This window comes from Carica papaya, chromosome 2, assembly GCF_054855325.1.
Source record: "Carica papaya isolate Zhongbai chromosome 2, ASM5485532v1, whole genome shotgun sequence".
In the NCBI taxonomy this organism is placed as follows: Eukaryota; Viridiplantae; Streptophyta; class Magnoliopsida; order Brassicales; family Caricaceae; genus Carica; species Carica papaya.
This window is the reverse complement of record NC_142310.1, coordinates 28,233,754-28,251,561: the sequence shown is the minus strand read 5'-3', so window position 1 is coordinate 28,251,561 and position 17,808 is coordinate 28,233,754. Positions and strand designations below refer to the sequence as shown.

Sequence of the window (17,808 nt, the reverse complement as noted above, 5' to 3'; positions counted from 1 at the left end):
GATTGCAAATTACAAAGTCAAGGATAATGGGCAAAATATGATACTTTCAATCCAAGGTATGCATTATATATAAATGTATATAGAATGATACTACTACAGAATTAAACGGAATATAACAAATATATATACACACACATAAGATTATTTATTAACTTAAACTCTTGTTTTGTGCATTCATGTTGCAGTTGCTTTGCATGGAAGCAATGCAGTTAGAAGAAGACAAAAGCCCAGATGAAACAAGGAATAATATTGATCAAACAATATAATTCATTGTCATTAATAAATATGTATGTAAAGGTCCGGAAGTTAAATAAAAATAAATTTATAAATTAAATGTGAAAGCGATTAATAGAATTAGGATTTACATTTCTTATACAATAATTTAGAATGCCCAATAGAATTATGAAAATATCTCTTCTGAAAGATAAACGGTAATTAAAGAAATAAAACGAATAGTGAATACAAAAGTACCCTAGGACAACCTTCATTAGTATTTAACGAGAGTCCGGTGGTGAACTACTCACAATAGTCTTACTGATCGGAATCTGGATTCTGGTTCTTTTGATTTGAAATGATTAATGAAATGGTAAACTATACTATTTCAGTAAGAATATAATACTAATCATAAATACGAAAAACTGAATATTGGTAAAAATAAGAAAAACAATTAATTGAGCACTTATATTATTTAAATACCTTTAAACTTGAAGAGATTTGTTTGATACTTACCGTAACGAGTTTTTCAAAAATAACCTATGAAGGCTAATATTCATACCACTTTTTATTTTCACGCATAAGAAAATAAAAGAATATAATTTTCCTTTCTTACCTGTTTACTGGTACCACTAGGATGCATAGGGATGTCTCCCCCTACTCGTGAACTCAATATCTAATTTTATAATTAACTGGTCGTCCTCATACCCCCATTCGGTAATGGGAACAAAACATTTTATTACTTCGATACTCCGTCCGGTATGAGGGTATACCATACCTTCTAAGTCTTTTTGGTAAGAGATTTTTCAGTTCTGTCCGAGTAAAATAACGTTCATGGTAGGGTCTCCTATGTATCGAGCTCGTCTGCCTTTTCTTTAGGTAACCAGCAAGTCTTTTACATACAGATTTTCATTAATAAGCAATCAACAACGCATACCAATATCTCATATCATATTCACATATCAATTAAATTACATTCATTCTGACGGTATATAACTAAAATAACCAGATAATTCGATAAGATCCTTGAAACTATAAATTAAGAACATGTACCGTATGAAAATTAAGTAAGTAGGACAGTACAAGAAAATAAACAAGAAATTAAAACAATTGTGAACTAACCAGTTCTGACTCCACTAGTGACCTGTAATTATTTTTAAGATTTTCTAAATTTTTACAAAAATACGAAATTATACATTGTTAAGTCTCAATTTATCGTAACAGAGAATATGGTGAGGGATCCTTATCCGGATCAGTGTTTCGAAATGTTGCACTCTCTATCACGCCTCCTAACGGGTACTGGGTTTCCTAAATTTTTTTTGCAGAATTAAAAACATTCGTCACATACCTAAAAATACCTTTAAAATCTATAATTGGTGTCCAAAACTTATTCCGGCCAATTTTTGAGTTCTGGCATTGCGGCATCGTCGTGCTCCAGCGCCAGCTCCGCTGCCCACAGCGGTGGTTCATCTCAGTCTGGCTAGTTTTAACCAGTTTTGACCTGTTTTGATCATATCTCTGCAAAAAAACACGTTATGGGGTGTTGGTTGGCTAGAAAATCACAAAAATCAAACCTACAGGAGATGGGGACCTTCGGGTGCGGCGGCTCTGCCGGTCCTCCTTCACAGTTGAGATTCTTTCTTCGGCTAACCTGCACAGAAAATGACAGTGAATACAATGACCGAAAAATTACATGAAACAGGAAGCAGGAAGCGGGAAGGGGATCATCAGAGGTATTTTGAGGTTTTGGCTATCGCGGTTCTGCTGGACTTTTCCTGCAGTTTTTGGCTCACCCATCGTCCTTCTTGCTCTAATTTTACCACAGGAGTGCTCAGAATTGAGTTCCAAGCAAGTAGAGGGAATGTTTACCTTTTCAGGCAGTCGGTAGTGGCTCCGATTCGGCAGTAATAGGCAGTTGGCCCCCTTCTCTAGCATCTGGTTCTTCTTCTTCGGCGAGGGCTGGCGGCTAGGATTTGGATTTTCGTGTGACGTAAAGTATTTATACTCATTTCGCGTTAATCTGAACTGTCCATCACGATCAATCTTGTCCGTCCGATCACGCCTAAGGAAAAAATAAATCAAGATCATTTATCACGATTGATCTCGACCATCCAATCGCACCTGAAAAATAAACGAATCCTGGTCATCCACGCGCGCGGGATTCATCTTGAACCGTCAGATTGCGGGGCACACAGATCGTCCGCGTGGCATCACGAATGGCACTGACGTCAACGTGCCTTGCCACGCGGCGTGCTCTAGTTCGTCGAAGTTGCTAACTAAGCAGTCCTGCATGGCCGAACTTTCTCTTTTTGCACTTTGACCCCTTATTTCTAAATTTTCTTTTAAAAACAACCCCCAAATCCATACTCATTTTTTCAAAATTGTTTTTAATCTCGCTTCTAATTTATTTTTTCTCAAAATTTTACTTAAAGAAAAATAAAATTAATTATTTATTTATTTTAAATTAATAATTTAATAATAAAAAATTATCTCGAGTTGTTTTTCGGACATGAGTATTACAACTCTTCCCCCTTTAAGAAAATTTAGTTTCTCAAATTGGTCACTCTTTCACTCAGTCGAACAGCTGGGGGTACTGAACCCTGAAGCTTGATTCCAGTTCTCATGTGGTATCTTCCTGCGTATGGTTCTGTCATAGGACCTTGATGAATGAAATTTTTCGATTGCAGTTCTACTCTTCTGATTTACAATATTTACCGATAACTTCTCATATGATAGATCATCTTGGAGTAAAAAGGGCTCGTCGGACAAGATGTATGAGGGATATGGGTTGTACTTGCGTAGCATAGATACATGTAACATATTATGAAACTTATATAGTTCTGGAGGTAGTGTCAGTCTATATGCGATTGTACTAATCCAGTCTAAGATCTTAAATGGTCCGATGAACCAGAGATTTAATTTCTCTCTCTTACCAAACCTATTGATCCCTTTGAAATGGGTAACCTTGAGGAATACTCGATCACCTTTCTCAAATTTCAAATTCTTCTTTCAAACGTCCACATAACTTTTCTGTCTACTCTGAGTCGTCTGGATGTTTTTCTTGATCTTAACTATCTTGGTTGTACTCTTCTTCACAAGATCTAGATTGAATAATTTCCTATTACCCACCTACTCCCAACAGATTAGTGATCTGCATGGACGGTCATACAATGCTTGATACGGAGTTATGCTAATACTTGTCTGATAATTGTTGTTATAGATGAACTATATCAAAAGTAGGTAATTATCTCAATGGCCTCCAAAGTCTAGAACACAAGTTCGGAGTATATTTTCTAGTGTGCGAATCATCCTCTCTAGTTATCCATCAGTTTGAGGGCGGAATGCGGTGCTCCAGCGGTGGCTCCGCCGCTCATGACAACAGTTCGCCTCGATCTAGCCAGTTTTGGCCAATTTTGTACGTATCCTTGCAGAAAAATAGGTTATGGGGGCTCAGTTGCCCAGAAAATCACAAAAACGGGGGAGGGGGGGGGGGACCTCCAGGTACGGTGGCTCCGCCAGTCCTCCTTCGCAGCTGAGATTCTTTCTTCGACTAACCTATACAAAAAAGGACGATAAACACAATGACAAAAAATCACGTGAAATGGGATACGAGAAGGGGCTCATCGGAGGTATTTTGAGGTTTTAGATGCAACAACCCCGCCAGACTTTTTTCTCAGTTTTCGGCTCACCCTCCGTCGTCCCTCTTGCTTCGGTATAGCCACATAGGTGCTTGGAATCAAATTTCGAGCAGGTGATGGTAGCTCCGGTGCGGCGGCAGTCAGTGGTCGGCCTCCTTTTCCAGCGTCTGATTCTTCTTTTCCGACAGGTGCTGACGGTTAGAGTTTGGGTTCCCGTATGATGCGAAGTATTTATACTCATCCCGCATTGATTTAGGTTGTCTATCACTATCGATCTCATTCGTTCGATCGCGCTTAAGGAATAAACGAATCTAAACCGTTAATCGCGATTGATCTCGACTGTCCGATCACACCTAAGGAGAAAACAAATTTGGGTCGTCCACGTGCGCAAGGTCGATCCTGAGTCATCTGATCGCGTGGTACGTAAATCGCCCGCGTGGTCTCCCACATGGTACCGATGTCAGTGTGTCTTGTTACGCAACGTGCTCTGATTCATCGGAGCTGCTGATTGTGCGATACATAGCCAAACTTTTTCTTTTTGCACTTTGACCTTATGTTTTAAAATTTTTTTAAAAAAAAAAAACCTCCTGACCCAAATTTTTACTTTTTTTTTTCAAAATTATTTTCAATCTCATTTTTAATTTATTTTTTCTCAAAATTTTATTTAAATAAAAATAAAATAAACTATTTATTTATTTTAAATTAATAATTTAATAATAAAAAATTATCTAAGTTCGTTTTTCGGGACTGGATATTACAATGTATATGTATATACATAGCTCATTCAACTCGGATGATAACAGAATATAAATTTATGGACTAATATAATGCGAAAATAGAATCCAGATGTTACATATTGTAACATTCTAACACGTGTTAACTATTTAGCTTTCTTCATTAAAATATAAGAAGAAAACAATATATTTAAAATAAATAAAAATTAAATTGTCATAAAAAAAAATAAAAATTAGTGAGAGGGTAATTAAAAATTTATTGAAATTTAAATAATAGAATGCTGTTGTTAGATTTTAGATTAACAAATTTATTTATTTATATTATTAAATATCATCATATAATATATTTAATATAATTTTAAATTGATTCACAATAACAATAAACATAAATTTCACAAAATTTATATAAAATTTTACAAAATATACGACTCTCCCTTTTGAAATAACATAATTTTTAGATTTGTTAATTAAAATTAAGAGTATAATTTTTGTTTTGTAATATTATTTAAGAGAGTGTTAATTAAATACAAATAAAAATTATGTTTTTGGTAATACTATATAATAAAATAATGATTTCAATTCAGCGAATCAACAGCCACAAAAGTAAATTAATATACTTACCATAAATAGTAAACACGAGCTTTCTTCTCTCTCTCTCTCTCTGCTGAACTAAACTGGAAACAATGGGATCGTCGCCGGTGTCTCAGCCCTTCTGGTGGAACCCGGCACGCTCCAAAGTGGGACCTATACCCTTCCACGTCACCACCACCGCGGCTTCTCTCCACCTCTGCCACTTTCTCCGCCTCCACCTTCGCTTTCGCTTCCTCCTCCATGCTTCCTTCAAGGTATTTCTCTCTCTCACATTCTGGTTCCTAATTCTCTGTTTGGTTACTGGGAAAATTGCTTGCTTTAAAAGAACTATTTTTGGATTCTGTAATCTGGAATAAGCGAAGGAAGGTAACTAGACAAAATGGACTCAAAAATGGGCAATAGCTCCATTTTCGTTCTCTTCTTTTCTATAATTTAGTCACTATTCTCGATTTTGTATCACGAAGTTAAGTGGGTGTTGGAATTCTTTTCCTTTTGTTTTGATTTTTTATTGTGATGTTAAATTTTCTGCTTTGTCTCTGTACAAATTCAAGAATGCCCATGATTTTATGTTGAAATTTATTTTTTATTTCGGATCTGAAAGTTGCGGCTTGTTCTCCAAGATGTAAGCTTTTGCAGTGTGTATTAATTTTTTTTATCACAATTGTAAAACGATAATTTAGGGTTTGCATAGATGGATTTGTTTAGTTGGAAAATCGAATTTTGGTGGCCGAGTTCAGTGTATAATGTTTTCGATTTGAATGTCGAATACCTGATCATCATACCTCCTAATAAGCAGAGACTCACTCAATGTCATGTACCAAGACTGAAGGTTTTATGGTGTGAAAGATCCATCCAGTCCAAGGGCATTGATGTTCTTCGATTTGCAAATGATGCCTTCGCATTCTCGTGTTCCTCTTGCGTATGGTTTTTTGGAGGGAGAGAAGCTAGAAAGGATTTTGGAAATGGGGGGAAATCACCCTTTGAGACATCCAGGAGAAACTCATCTAATGAGAGGTGGTTGACCAATGTCTTCATTGCCATTAATATCATGTAAGTGCCACTTTTGCAATGAAAAATAAGATAGTTTTCTATGGATATGATCTGGATTTAGGTTTCGATCAATGCCATTTTTTTCAATACCCTTGTTTAAACTTTTCTTGATTGTCCACGTCACATTTCACTTCCAAAAGTTTGGCGAATTATCCACACAAGCTGGTGAAATAGCTTTGTCTTGCCGAATGTTGTGCGCAGAATTTACATTGCACAAGTTGCATCACAAGGGAAGTTGCTGTTGTGGGGAGCAAAGGTTTACTGCCTAGATTGCTTAAGAAGATGCGTCTGTTTCAATACTTGAATTCATATGTTGACTCTTGTTCTTGTGGATTAATTTGTATATGCATGCAGGTTAATAGTCTAATTGACAGAGGACAAATTTGGAGGCTAGCCACATCATCTTTTTTGCATGCAAATATTGGGCACCTTATGGTCTGGTTTGGTTCACATGGCTTGGAATATCTTGTTTCATGGTTGATTTTCTCTTCAATAAATTAAGGGTAAATTTTCCACTTCAGGTTAACTGTTATTCATTGAATTCTGTTGGTCCTACTGTGGAGATTACTAGTGGTCCAAGGAGATTTATTGCAGTTTACTTGACCTCTGCTATTGCAAGTAACAGCCTATAAACTCATTTCAATATATGATAGAACTGCTTGCCCCAAATCACTAAATTGTTTCAAGAATGTTAGGTTCAGCTATGAGTTACTGGTTCTGCAAGGCACCTGCAATTGGTGCATCAGGAGCAATCTTTGGACTGGTAGGTCATGGTTCTGTCTGCACTACACCCCTCTCCTTCCAACTGAAAAAAAAATTCATTCTCTCTACTAAACTTAATCCCGGTAAAAGAAAAAAAAAGCTGGAAAATTTGCACTCACTGTTATGGATTTGCATGCTAAAATTTTCTCCTAAAGTATCCACTTTTAAGAACTTGGGAGTTGATCTAGTTTCAAATATCACTGTTTTGCATGCTTGGTACTACCTTTCCCTTGAATCTTAATTTTTATATCACAGCAGAATCTGTTTACATATCAAAGCTACGTTGAAATAAGCTTGTTGGTTGACACTCTCTGCTACTGCACCAATAACACTTTCTGTTACATATCAATCCTTCTGGATGATTGTTTTTCAATTCTTTTAGTGAACACCTCAGTGTTTGTGTAGGTGGGATCAGTTGCTGTGTTTGTAACAAGGCATAGAGGCATGATAGGAGGTGGCAGAGAAGAACTGCAGCACATAGCACAAGTGATTGTCCTAAATATGGTATGAGCTAACCATTAACAGTTCACTGTTCGGGATAAAAAAGATTTTGATAGTGAGTTTATTCAAAGAGTTATAACTAAATAAGAAACAAAATACTAAATTAATTATAAATCTATTCTTAACAGTTCCTAAATAACCTAAATACCTTAATTATATAAATATCCCATAATATTAAAATATATAAATTCTAGGGTCTTCTTGTTCAGCATCAATTTTCTTCCTGAATAAGTCCAGTCATCTGTGTCGCCTCATGATTGATTTAAATTCTTGTAGTTTTGTTTGTACATTCATATCTTGATTGTTGGAATGAAATTTTCTCTTTTATGAACTTCTCCGATGGTCATTTCTTTCAGCCAATATTACTGATTCAATGGTAAATAACATCTCTATGCAGGTTGTTGGACTAATGTCTAAGGGCATTGATAATTGGGGGCATGTAAGTGTTAGCTGTTTTTCTTCTTTTTCCGTTCATATTTCCTCATTTCTTTTATTTTATTTATTTTTATTTGTAAATTGAAACCACAATTATGGAATTCCAATCCGACCAATTGCAAGGGCAAACTGACAGTATAAAGTTTTTTAGAAATTTCATCCAACTAATTGATGAGTGCATCAGAGATAGTACTGATACAAGACTCAAGTGAACTGTTCTTTTGCCTTTTACTGGGAAAACCATCTGCCACCGAAGTTTCTTATATCTTTCGGTAAGCCTAGCTAATTTACATACCTCAGATTGGAAGAGTAGAGAAAGGTAACAGTAGATGCAGCAAAGACACCCTTATTGGTTATTTGCCTTCCAAATGAGTTTCCATATTGACAAGCACAATAACACAAGAAAATAGAGAATATGGACGATAGTTTTGATGGTGAATGCTTTATTTTCTGCACCAAGTTGCATTGATCAGATACAGATACTCTATGCTAAACGGCAACCTTGGTACAGTTTAATAGTGTCACTCCCTTCTTTAAGAAATTGTGGGTTTGACTCCTTACAGGCACAAGGTTTTTCACTCCATGGAATGAGCTCCAATTTTTTTTAAGGTAGTTTAGGGATAGTGTTTGGTTGCTGTCCCGCATGGGACAGGGTAGTTCAGTTCCATATTATATCCAAAATAATATTGAACTTGTCTGTTACAATGTGCTTCAGGACAAACTTTGTCCAATTAAGATGATGGGAAGTTCTCATTGTAGAACGAAAAAAGGTATTTCTTTCTCTAAAATATCCTAGGATACCTTTTCTTAACCAGTAAATGGTTCTAGGCCCAGACACGACCCAAACCAGCTTGTGGCATGGACTTGGGCCAGGCATGATTCTTGTCAGGACATTGTTCAGACACAACCTGGCTTGGAGCAGAATTCTAATTCCAGAGTTCTGAAGGAATCAACCACTAACTAGCATAATTTAGGGCTTTGCCATGACTTAGTGTGGAGCATGGTCCCAAATTTAGCCGAGGCACGGTCTTAGGCTTGGGCTTGGCTACAGCTCGCCACAGGATACAGATCTTAAGAGGATTGCATCGTAAGAACTTGTTAAAGAGAACACCTCAAACCCCATGTAAAAGTTTCACGCTAGAGATTTATACTTAACTATGGAACTCAACTCTCATATCTTACAAAAACAGCTCTGCATGTCAATAAAGTTGCCTTCATGAAGTTTCTTTCAACATGTTCATGTGATAATACAGTAACAATGCAGATGATTTTCCAGTGTTATTTCTGCTCTCATTTTTTCCCATTAGTATGTTAATTCTGTTTTTTTTTTTTTGTTCTGTTCATTTGAACGGGATAATAACAACATAACTTGTTTTTTTAGTTTGGGGGCTTGATTGGTGGAGTTGCAACATCATGGCTTCTTGGACCAGCCTGGAAGTACAAGTCCATGTCCATAGATGGTCGACGTGTTTTTGTTGATAGACCACCTATTTCCTACCTTACCAACAGAAGAAAATAACTTAGCAGCTTACACTGTTATGTTTCCAGCTAGATGTGTGACTGCGTAAATACTCTTCAATGTAAAGAACAAATGCTTGCAGAGTAAACAGTTCATGACAATTTTTGTTATGTGTACTGAATTGAACCAGTTTTTTCCCATTGTTTGCACTTCTTTTCTTCTTGCTCGTAGTTGGTGATAAATCAAAGTCGACACGAGCATTTGATTAATCATTCTACATCATAAACCTTTGTTTCTGCAACCAATTTCCTGCAGAACCTCGCCATCAATGTTCCGGCTTAATGTTTGAAAGTACCTCATGCATAAAACCCTGCAATCAGAAATTATCCCCAAAAAAAAAACAAAAACAACTCAGGACTCTGAAATTGTTGAAGCTATATTCTCTCTTTCCATGGGTATTATTATTATGTAACTGTAAGACTAGCTGTTCCAATCTTTCAATTACAACACTTTGCACCTCAATTGCAGAGGGCTCAAAAAGAACCTGCATTTTTTACACCTGATTCAAATACAAGGGAAAGTTCTCCTTTACACATGTAAGAGTCAATGTTTGTTTTCTTGACTACACTAGTCACACCTAGGAGTTTGTTCCCTTTGGGAAGCACATCCAATCTTTTCTTCTTTTTTTTTTTTAAGATCACAAGTCAAAGTAAGGCGAGAGGCCTGCCACCTTTCTGGCTTTGACCAGCTGCTTGATCTTCTGGGTCTTTACATATATGTTTCATATCTGAGGGAAAGAGAAAAAAAGACTACTTTTTTCCGAAGAAGCTTCTACCATCCTTACAGGAACAAAATTTGGATACTAGAATCAGCTCCCTTCCATACGCTGCAAAATATTTCCTTTTCTTTTTTTATTTTTATTTTGGGGTACTACAAGAAAATGAACTACCAATATGGCAGACAGAAGAGATAGAAGATCAACAGTGCAGAAACTTCCAGTAACAATATCTCCTTGTAGAAGGTACCAATAGCCAGAGCTGCAAGCACATGGTGAAGTTAATAAAATTTGCAATACTAACTGTAATGCCAGGAAGACACTTGCCATCAGCACGCACACATTTTAGAAATAAAATATAAATCAGGCCCCAACATCTCAGGGCGTGTTGAGACTCCACCAAAATCAACTCAGCGGTCTTACAGGTCAGCGGATGGACATTCCTTATCAAAATTAGATAGGAATTATCAAAACAATTTTGTAAAAACATAAATCTAGGACTGAATCAAACATAAATATTCAGAAATGGAGTTAAACAAACTTCGATTTAGTCTAAATGGGAAATATTAACAAGCTAGATCTGTTAAAAATTGGGTCTAAACAGATAAAACTGCTTATTCCCTTTTTAGACTCATCTAACTTGTGTTATTAACCAAACATGTTAATCCTGTTATTATATTTGACCTATTAGATATTTAATATATATGCTAAAAAAGTTAATTCAAATTTTTAATTGACTAACTCATTTGACATTTTATAATAAATAGGTCTAGAAGTCTAAACAGGTTGACCCATTTATAAACAGGTTTGACATCATAACTCATTTTTTTTTTACAGAACATGCATAAACTAGAGGTAGTAATCATTTATATTATTTATTCACATGACGTTTTTAGATATAACCAGCAGGTTTCGCTAGTCCTACATGAATCTTAATTTATCACTTAATATAGTTCTATCTCCAAATCAACAACTCCTTAAATGTCATATTTGCACAGACATTGTGTTAAGAACCCGTCTAGTGTAATCCTCACTTTTTTTAAAAAGGGCATATGCATGCAAGAAAAATATATATAAATGAACAAAACTACAAATTAGTGCATGTAGACTAATATTTATAACTTACATGACATGGATCCTGCCAATGAAGGCGGAGGAATCGATGGAGACAACTGGCCTGCTGAACTTGAAGCATAGGACACATGATGCAACGGTGACAATTTTGGAGGCAATTGTGACATGGGAGCCATCTTAGGTGTGTGAGCAGCAAGTCTGGTATGATCAGATGGGGACAAAATTGCAGGAATTCTGTGTTGATGACATGGACTATGTTGAGGTGGCTGAATAGGTGCAAAAGAGGGTGCAGGAGAACTGGGTGCGGGATGTTTAGAATGATGCCGCCCTCTTTTATGATGGCGTGCATGAGCATGGTGATGACCAGATGGAGAAGAAGCTTTACAATTAAGACAAGGTGGATGGTTATGAGAATAAGATGGAGACTGAGCAGGGTGAGGGGAAATGGAAGGCGAAACTGGGGATGGACATGGTAAAGGAACCGGAGGACTAGCTTCAAGTGTATCCTCTAAATATGAGGACAAGGTAACGCTATTGACTTTACCGAAAACTACATTATCAAGACCAAGATTCTTATCAGGAGAATCACTGATGGCTTGAGCCAACTGCTTCAATCTTTGTGGCAGAAGACTCCCCTGATTTGACATGACAGAAGCCCGAATAGTGATTGGAGAAGATATTGTACATCCATCTTTGTTTGTTACTAACACATATACATTCTGCATGGAGAGAAAACAGGAAATAAAATAATAACATTACCACTTAGGAAACAAACTATTTGTCACAGTTTCCTATTATGCCTATTTTCGTTGCAACTTTAATTTTTCGTACAGATAATAAAGATCTGATGATAGATCTTTTAAATTGTTGATTCAATAACAGATAGGTAAGGCACATGGTAATTCATTTATATTCCCACTTTAAATCAGCATGAACCTATGACAAGCTACAGTCTGTTTGTACCAGATCTTAAAATCAAACATTTGATGTCTTAGATAGAAAGTCGAAAGAAATAGGTATCATACCTCATAAGGCCTCAGATGCAATCCAAACCTCAATTCATCCCTGAACTGAGCAAAATTTTCCTCTATGTCAGATATGGAATTGTTAAGATTAAACTTAAAGAGGATCTGAGGTATCTGCCAAATGGAAATAGATTGCGAAGGGACCACAGTGACTCCCCCAGGAAATTTTAAAATCTCAAACATAGATGGCTGCCCAAAAATTGCACTTGTCAAGGTCAGATTTGATTGCTGAAGAAACAGCTGAATTAAAGATGACTGCAGCAAACTTAAGGAGACTGAATTTATTGGAATGTTTATTGGATCAGAGAGAACACCAAACACAATATCTGTCCAATTAGATGCACCTGATTGGTGCATGGATAGAACAGCCACCTGCTAAGCATAGATATATTTCAGTCAAAGTTCTTACTGTATATCTGAAAAGTAATACAAATAATGTAACCAGAGGAATAAATCAAACCTTTGTATCGGGAACACCTATTTCTGCATTGATGTCATATTCTAATCTTCCAATGTGCGGAAAAAGCTCCAAGACTGGCTTGTGCAATCCGAAGTATGCCTGAACTGGAGCTGCAAAGGGAAGAAATGGATTTTATGAGCATGGAGTGTCAAAGGAAAAAAAGCATTTCTCAATGTAATTACATAGCACCAACTCAAATTTTCTCATGTTGGTAAATAACAAGATGCAGTGTGTGAAAAAGTCCACATAAAATTGTAATTCTTCAAAAAAAGATTTGGAACATTTCGCATGCATGTTATAAAAACACAAGGAATGATTGAACAAAACTAGAAAAAAAACCGTAAGGTATTTGGAGTTTCTTTGGACAAAACAAATGTGTTATGTTTTATATTTTCATTGTACAGGACAATATATAATATACAACTTTACCTACTTCTTATGACATTTAAAGCTTAATTTTTCTGTTTTTAAGAGCCTTAAATCCAAAGTTATAAAAATAATTTGAAATAATAAATAAAAGTACTATAGTAATAAATATATAAACTAATAACAATGAAACAATATTTTTTTTTTTCATTTTACAATTTTGTAAATTATCAATTATTAACTAACTAATACTTTAAAGTATGTTTGGGTATAACTACTAAAAACTTGTTTAAATAACTAATTTTTATAAAAAAAAAAAAATTAAATATAATTTATGAAAGAAATGAAAATCAGTCTCCTCCTGTCCTCCTTTCTTCTCATCTCTAGGCTACTGTGTCAGAAGACAACACACTCATTATCCAAAAACGTTCTATCACTCCCTCTTCTTTCCTCTCTTCATAATCATCCTAAACAACCTGCCCATCCAAAACCACTCATCAGTGCTGCACAAGAAAAGACCAGATCATGGTTCACAGACTATGGGTACTAGATTAACTACACAGCATCAAGAGTGGTTAATTGTAATTCAAAAGTCATTCTTTTGAATGGTTGCTCTTTGTATTGTTCTATTCTCTTTTTTCCCCCCTGATTTTGCCACCAAAATATCATTACATTCTCTCATGGAATTCAGTTCATTAATATTAAGAAAACAAAATGCCACCTACTAACAGTCTGTAGAGTGTTAAGGTGAGGATCTTAGCATTTATACCAACGGAACTTAGCAATCTATGCTATACAATAAGAAAGCAAAATTCCTCCACATCAAAAGATTTGAGTAAAAGCATCTATTCATAGAACATTGAGGTTCCTTACAAGTTGAGATCATGTGTTAACTTAGAGCTTAAGGAAAGCTCATTTATTAGACGAAGAGCAATGATATACGGTGTGGCTTACAACAAAACAGTCAAAGCAGTTTAATTGGAAGAAGGAAAACCATCAAGTCCCCATGACTGGATGAGAGGAGCTAGGGTTAAGATTTCTAAATTTGACATTCTAACATAGCTTATTCAGAATCAGAACAAGGACAGAACTGACCCAAACAAATCCATAAGCAATATATACACTAGATGTCAAGTATGCATTTAACAGAACCATATATTTCCCAAACATTGCTCCATGGAATTACTAGAAGAATAATGATCTCTAAATGCCATATTTGGCATGATTTAGACTCCCAAAGATTCCCCCATCTAATACATCTTAGATTGTAGTGAAATAATTTTCCAAGGAACGTTTCAAATAGTTATCATCAATATGAATTTGCTTTACCAAAAATTATGTACAGAGAGACATTAAGTCTTAAGATTTTGTAAGATAGAATGCAAAGAAGAGAACTTATCTTAATCTGAAATCTATAGTTTGTGGCACCAAAAAAGAAGACTGCTCCAGACATTGGCCAGGGATTTGACCTATTAAATGAATTTTCTACGAGAAATATTGAGCAGTCAAACTAATAGAACTTCCTGGTAGCTCATAAAAGCAGCCATCTCAACTACTTCAGCATTGCTACCCTTGACACTAAAAAGAAACACTAAACAGAGACTAGTAAGTAATTTAGTAACCTTTGGGAAAAACCCTGGTGCTTCAAATGCACTTGATTGGTCATGCAAAACCTTTTATACGAAAAAAGAAATAACATAATTGTGCAGATAGCTTTTTAAGTACTAACTAAGGGAAATCTACAAGTGGAGAACCTCACATCAATCTAACTTCCTTACCTTGTTCAGCTATATGAAAATTACCTACCAACTAAAGCATCCACTTCATAGAAAGTTCCAGACCAGATATCAACTATAAAAGCTGTACCAATTGTGACAAAAACTAGAGAAAGAAACTACCACACCTACCAATTTACCAAATAGCAAGTCCTGACACAGCAGATATCTACTATCACTTCTACCAGGTTAGCAGAATAACAACTTAACAACAGCATTGAAATAAACTTAATTTCTTATAGATTGAAGCTTCTAAACTATAATATGCCTTAATCTATATTCAGACGCATCAAAGTACTTTATTATCATTTATCACTTGCCCTCAGATCACGATTACTGAAAAGAATTATTCATCTCAGTTTGCAATTCTATAATAATACCTACTATATCAAGGAACTGACCACTCAATCCCAATCACATATTCATCCAAGGAAAAGAACTAGTAAACCGATGATGAATAAATTGATCATCGAATAAAGATGCAGCCAAATACACCTGGTAAAAGAACAACAAGTTAATGAAATAAAACAACCCCATCTGTCCGGAACAGAAGAACAGCCTACTTTAAAAACAGCAAGCCTGGAATTAATACACCAAGCGACTAAAAATGTTAGAGAATTCCCTGACTGAAGACTCACGAAGAAGAAGAAGAAAAGAAAAGAAAAAAGTAGATTAGCTGAAACATGTTTAAACGTACATTTCTTAACAACCCGAACTAAATTGTAAAAGAAAAGCATAATCATCAATCAAGAATACCAGTGACGCCATTGCAAGTTAACTACCACGTACCTAACATCTAAAAGCGGCTAAAGCTTTTCAACAGTAATTACGCCACTAACGAGAAAGATTACAATACCAGATTAAAAGACTAAAAGAACCCCATTACCAAGACAAAAAAGGTCAAAGAAATGAGTAGTCCCATTTCCCCAAACATCTTAAAACCCTAATCATCCAACACAACAAAAGAATTAACACATAATTCTTCCTTAGATCATAATAAAACCCTAACCAAACAACTCAACCAAAGGAGATAATAAACAACTAAGAATTTCGTTAATCGAATAACTCAGTTAAGTTCTGATCATACTCAAAAAGATAGAGAGTAGAAAAATACCACTGCGCTTAATTGCATCACTAGCATCGAAGCCGGATTTGTGGTGAGAAGGAAGTATCCAGAAAATCCCAGAAACCAGAAGCGCCAGAGTGAGGAGCGATATGAGGCCAGCCTTCAACCTGGAAGAGAGGGAAATTCTCAATAACAGCGATAAACATGTGGTGTAGCTGAAGCAGGTTGGATTGCAGGAGTTCTGGTGTTGGTGATGGTGATGGTCCTGTTGAAGCTTCCCCATTGAAAGAACATCCAGTAGAGTAGGCCGTCAGTGTAGAAGTCGGTGAAGTTCTCCGTATCTAAAACTCACTTCATTCACCTTCTGTGCAAATTAAACAAGAAAACAAAATGCAAAAAAAGGAAAATGAAGATTGAGAGACAAGTGTTCATGGCTGTCATATGCGCGTTCTCCGCTCTTTCTATATTTACTATACAATACATTCCATGTACTCCCGTCCCATTTAAAAATAATAATATTTATTATTTATTATTTATTATTTATAAATAATAAAAAAGGCAAAATAGATGGTAATGGGGGGGGGGGGGGTAACTGAGAAGTCAAAATTTGCTGACTTTCCATTGGCTGCCGAACGTTGAGGAGAAGCAAAGGTGAAAAAGGAAGTGCGTTTAGATAAGTCTCCAAAAAATTAATTAGATTAATTAAGAGTTTCTTTTCCTTAATTAATAATATCATAAGTGATTAATTAGTTTACAACTTGAATAATAAATTATGTTTTTCATAATGTAATTAATGATTTTTTATTATTTATTTTTTTAAAATTTTAAATTAGGTCATGAGAATTTGTTGAAGGAAATGAATTATTAAAAGGAATTCCAGAAGAAAAAAATCAAATGAAATGAATTAAGAAGATTATTAAACAAGATTTTAGTTTTACTTTTTACTAATCAACAACATGGTACTTTTTAGGGAGGATAAGATAAGTTTACTTTCGGCTTTTAATTATAAAAAGGATAATGCTTAATTAAATATGCCAACTTCCATATAATGTACAATTTATCACACGTACATGTGTGTGTGTGTGCGTGTGTATATATATATATATGTATGTATTATATGAAATTACTTGGTGACTGTCAAAGAGGGCAATCGTCCCGATTAATTATTGAGATCTTGTGTCACACACTTTTTATTTATGTGAAACTTGTAAAAAAATAAATAAATAAATCATGTTTTTAATTATTTTAGGAACATTAAATTAGTCGAACGTAGAGATTAAGAAGAAAATAAGATACTAAAGTTCAAATGATGGTGAAGAAAATGATTATTCTCCGTAATTGTATTATTCTTAAATAATAATAAATCTCCAATATTTATATATTTTAATAATAGATTATAAATTTTGTAGATAAAATAAAATTATCTTAAAGTAACTGTCACACGAATAAAAATATTTTAAGAGAGTGAAGTATAATGACGGATAAAAAAGAATTTTAATATTAAAAAATTAGAAACAAATTTTAATATTATTGTAAAAAGTATTACTATATTTACTCCGATTTACTTGCATTGTTATACGTCAATGCTAATAGAATTTGAGTAAATACTCATTATAAATTTGTTATACATCCTCCTATTTCAAATATGACAGAGGCTTCATCTTCAAGCTTTCTTTATCCTCCTCCTCATTGTGCATCACTATAAACTTTTATATATCCTCTTTATTTTAATATAAAAGAGACCTCAAATATCTCATTATAAAATACTCTTCTCTTTTATTCCTCTAGTTGATGAGTAAGAGTTCATATATCTTTCGCCACCATTATTTAGACAAACAGGAAATTAAGTGCTTGAAGTGGCCTCATTGTTTCTCATTTGATTCT

General features: G+C 34.9%; 2 protein-coding genes across 3 annotated transcripts; one reads left to right on the top strand and one right to left on the bottom strand.

The window, feature by feature from the left end:
- Nucleotides 1-5,184: 5,184 nt before the first annotated feature.
- On the top strand, nucleotides 5,185-9,553 carry RBL10 (RHOMBOID-like protein 10). 2 transcript variants are annotated; one of them, XM_088213889.1, is made up of 9 exons: nucleotides 5,185-5,430; nucleotides 5,973-6,226; nucleotides 6,428-6,482; nucleotides 6,581-6,661; nucleotides 6,748-6,844; nucleotides 6,928-6,989; nucleotides 7,394-7,492; nucleotides 7,887-7,928; nucleotides 9,306-9,553. In XM_088213889.1, exons 1-9 carry the CDS (start codon nucleotides 5,269-5,271, stop codon nucleotides 9,441-9,443), a joined length of 990 nt encoding a protein of 329 aa, XP_088070015.1. In that variant the 5' UTR covers nucleotides 5,185-5,268; the 3' UTR covers nucleotides 9,444-9,553. The 2 variants fall into 2 exon arrangements, with proteins under 2 accessions (XP_088070015.1, XP_088070014.1); XM_088213888.1 differs by having other exon boundaries at nucleotides 5,187-5,430; nucleotides 6,922-6,989.
- A 255-nt stretch (nucleotides 9,554-9,808) lies between these two features.
- Nucleotides 9,809-16,406, bottom strand: LOC110809953 (hydroxyproline-rich glycoprotein family protein). Its single transcript, XM_088213887.1, has 5 exons — nucleotides 15,973-16,406; nucleotides 12,718-12,827; nucleotides 12,258-12,629; nucleotides 11,285-11,951; nucleotides 9,809-10,420 (listed from the first exon to the last, which is right to left on the bottom strand). Exons 1-5 carry the CDS (start codon nucleotides 16,205-16,207, stop codon nucleotides 10,329-10,331), a joined length of 1,476 nt encoding a protein of 491 aa, XP_088070013.1. The 5' UTR covers nucleotides 16,208-16,406; the 3' UTR covers nucleotides 9,809-10,328.
- Nucleotides 16,407-17,808: the final 1,402 nt, after the last annotated feature.

Excerpts from the sequence above, each read along its gene's own strand:
- LOC110809953 (XM_088213887.1), bottom strand. The coding sequence starts at position 16,207 with ATGGGGAAGCTTCAACAGGACCATCACCATCACCAACACCAGAACTCC. Across the intron at positions 12,828-15,972 it reads TGATGCAATTAAGCGCAGTG|CTCCAGTTCAGGCATACTTC; the intron begins GTATTTTTCTAC and ends TTCCCTTTGCAG. Across the intron at positions 11,952-12,257 it reads TGCATCTGAGGCCTTATGAG|AATGTATATGTGTTAGTAAC; the intron begins GTATGATACCTA and ends CTCTCCATGCAG.
- RBL10 (XM_088213888.1), top strand. The coding sequence starts at position 5,269 with ATGGGATCGTCGCCGGTGTCTCAGCCCTTCTGGTGGAACCCGGCACGC. Across the intron at positions 6,845-6,921 it reads CTTGACCTCTGCTATTGCAA|GTTCAGCTATGAGTTACTGG; the intron begins GTAACAGCCTAT and ends CAAGAATGTTAG. Across the intron at positions 7,929-9,305 it reads GCATTGATAATTGGGGGCAT|TTTGGGGGCTTGATTGGTGG; the intron begins GTAAGTGTTAGC and ends TTGTTTTTTTAG.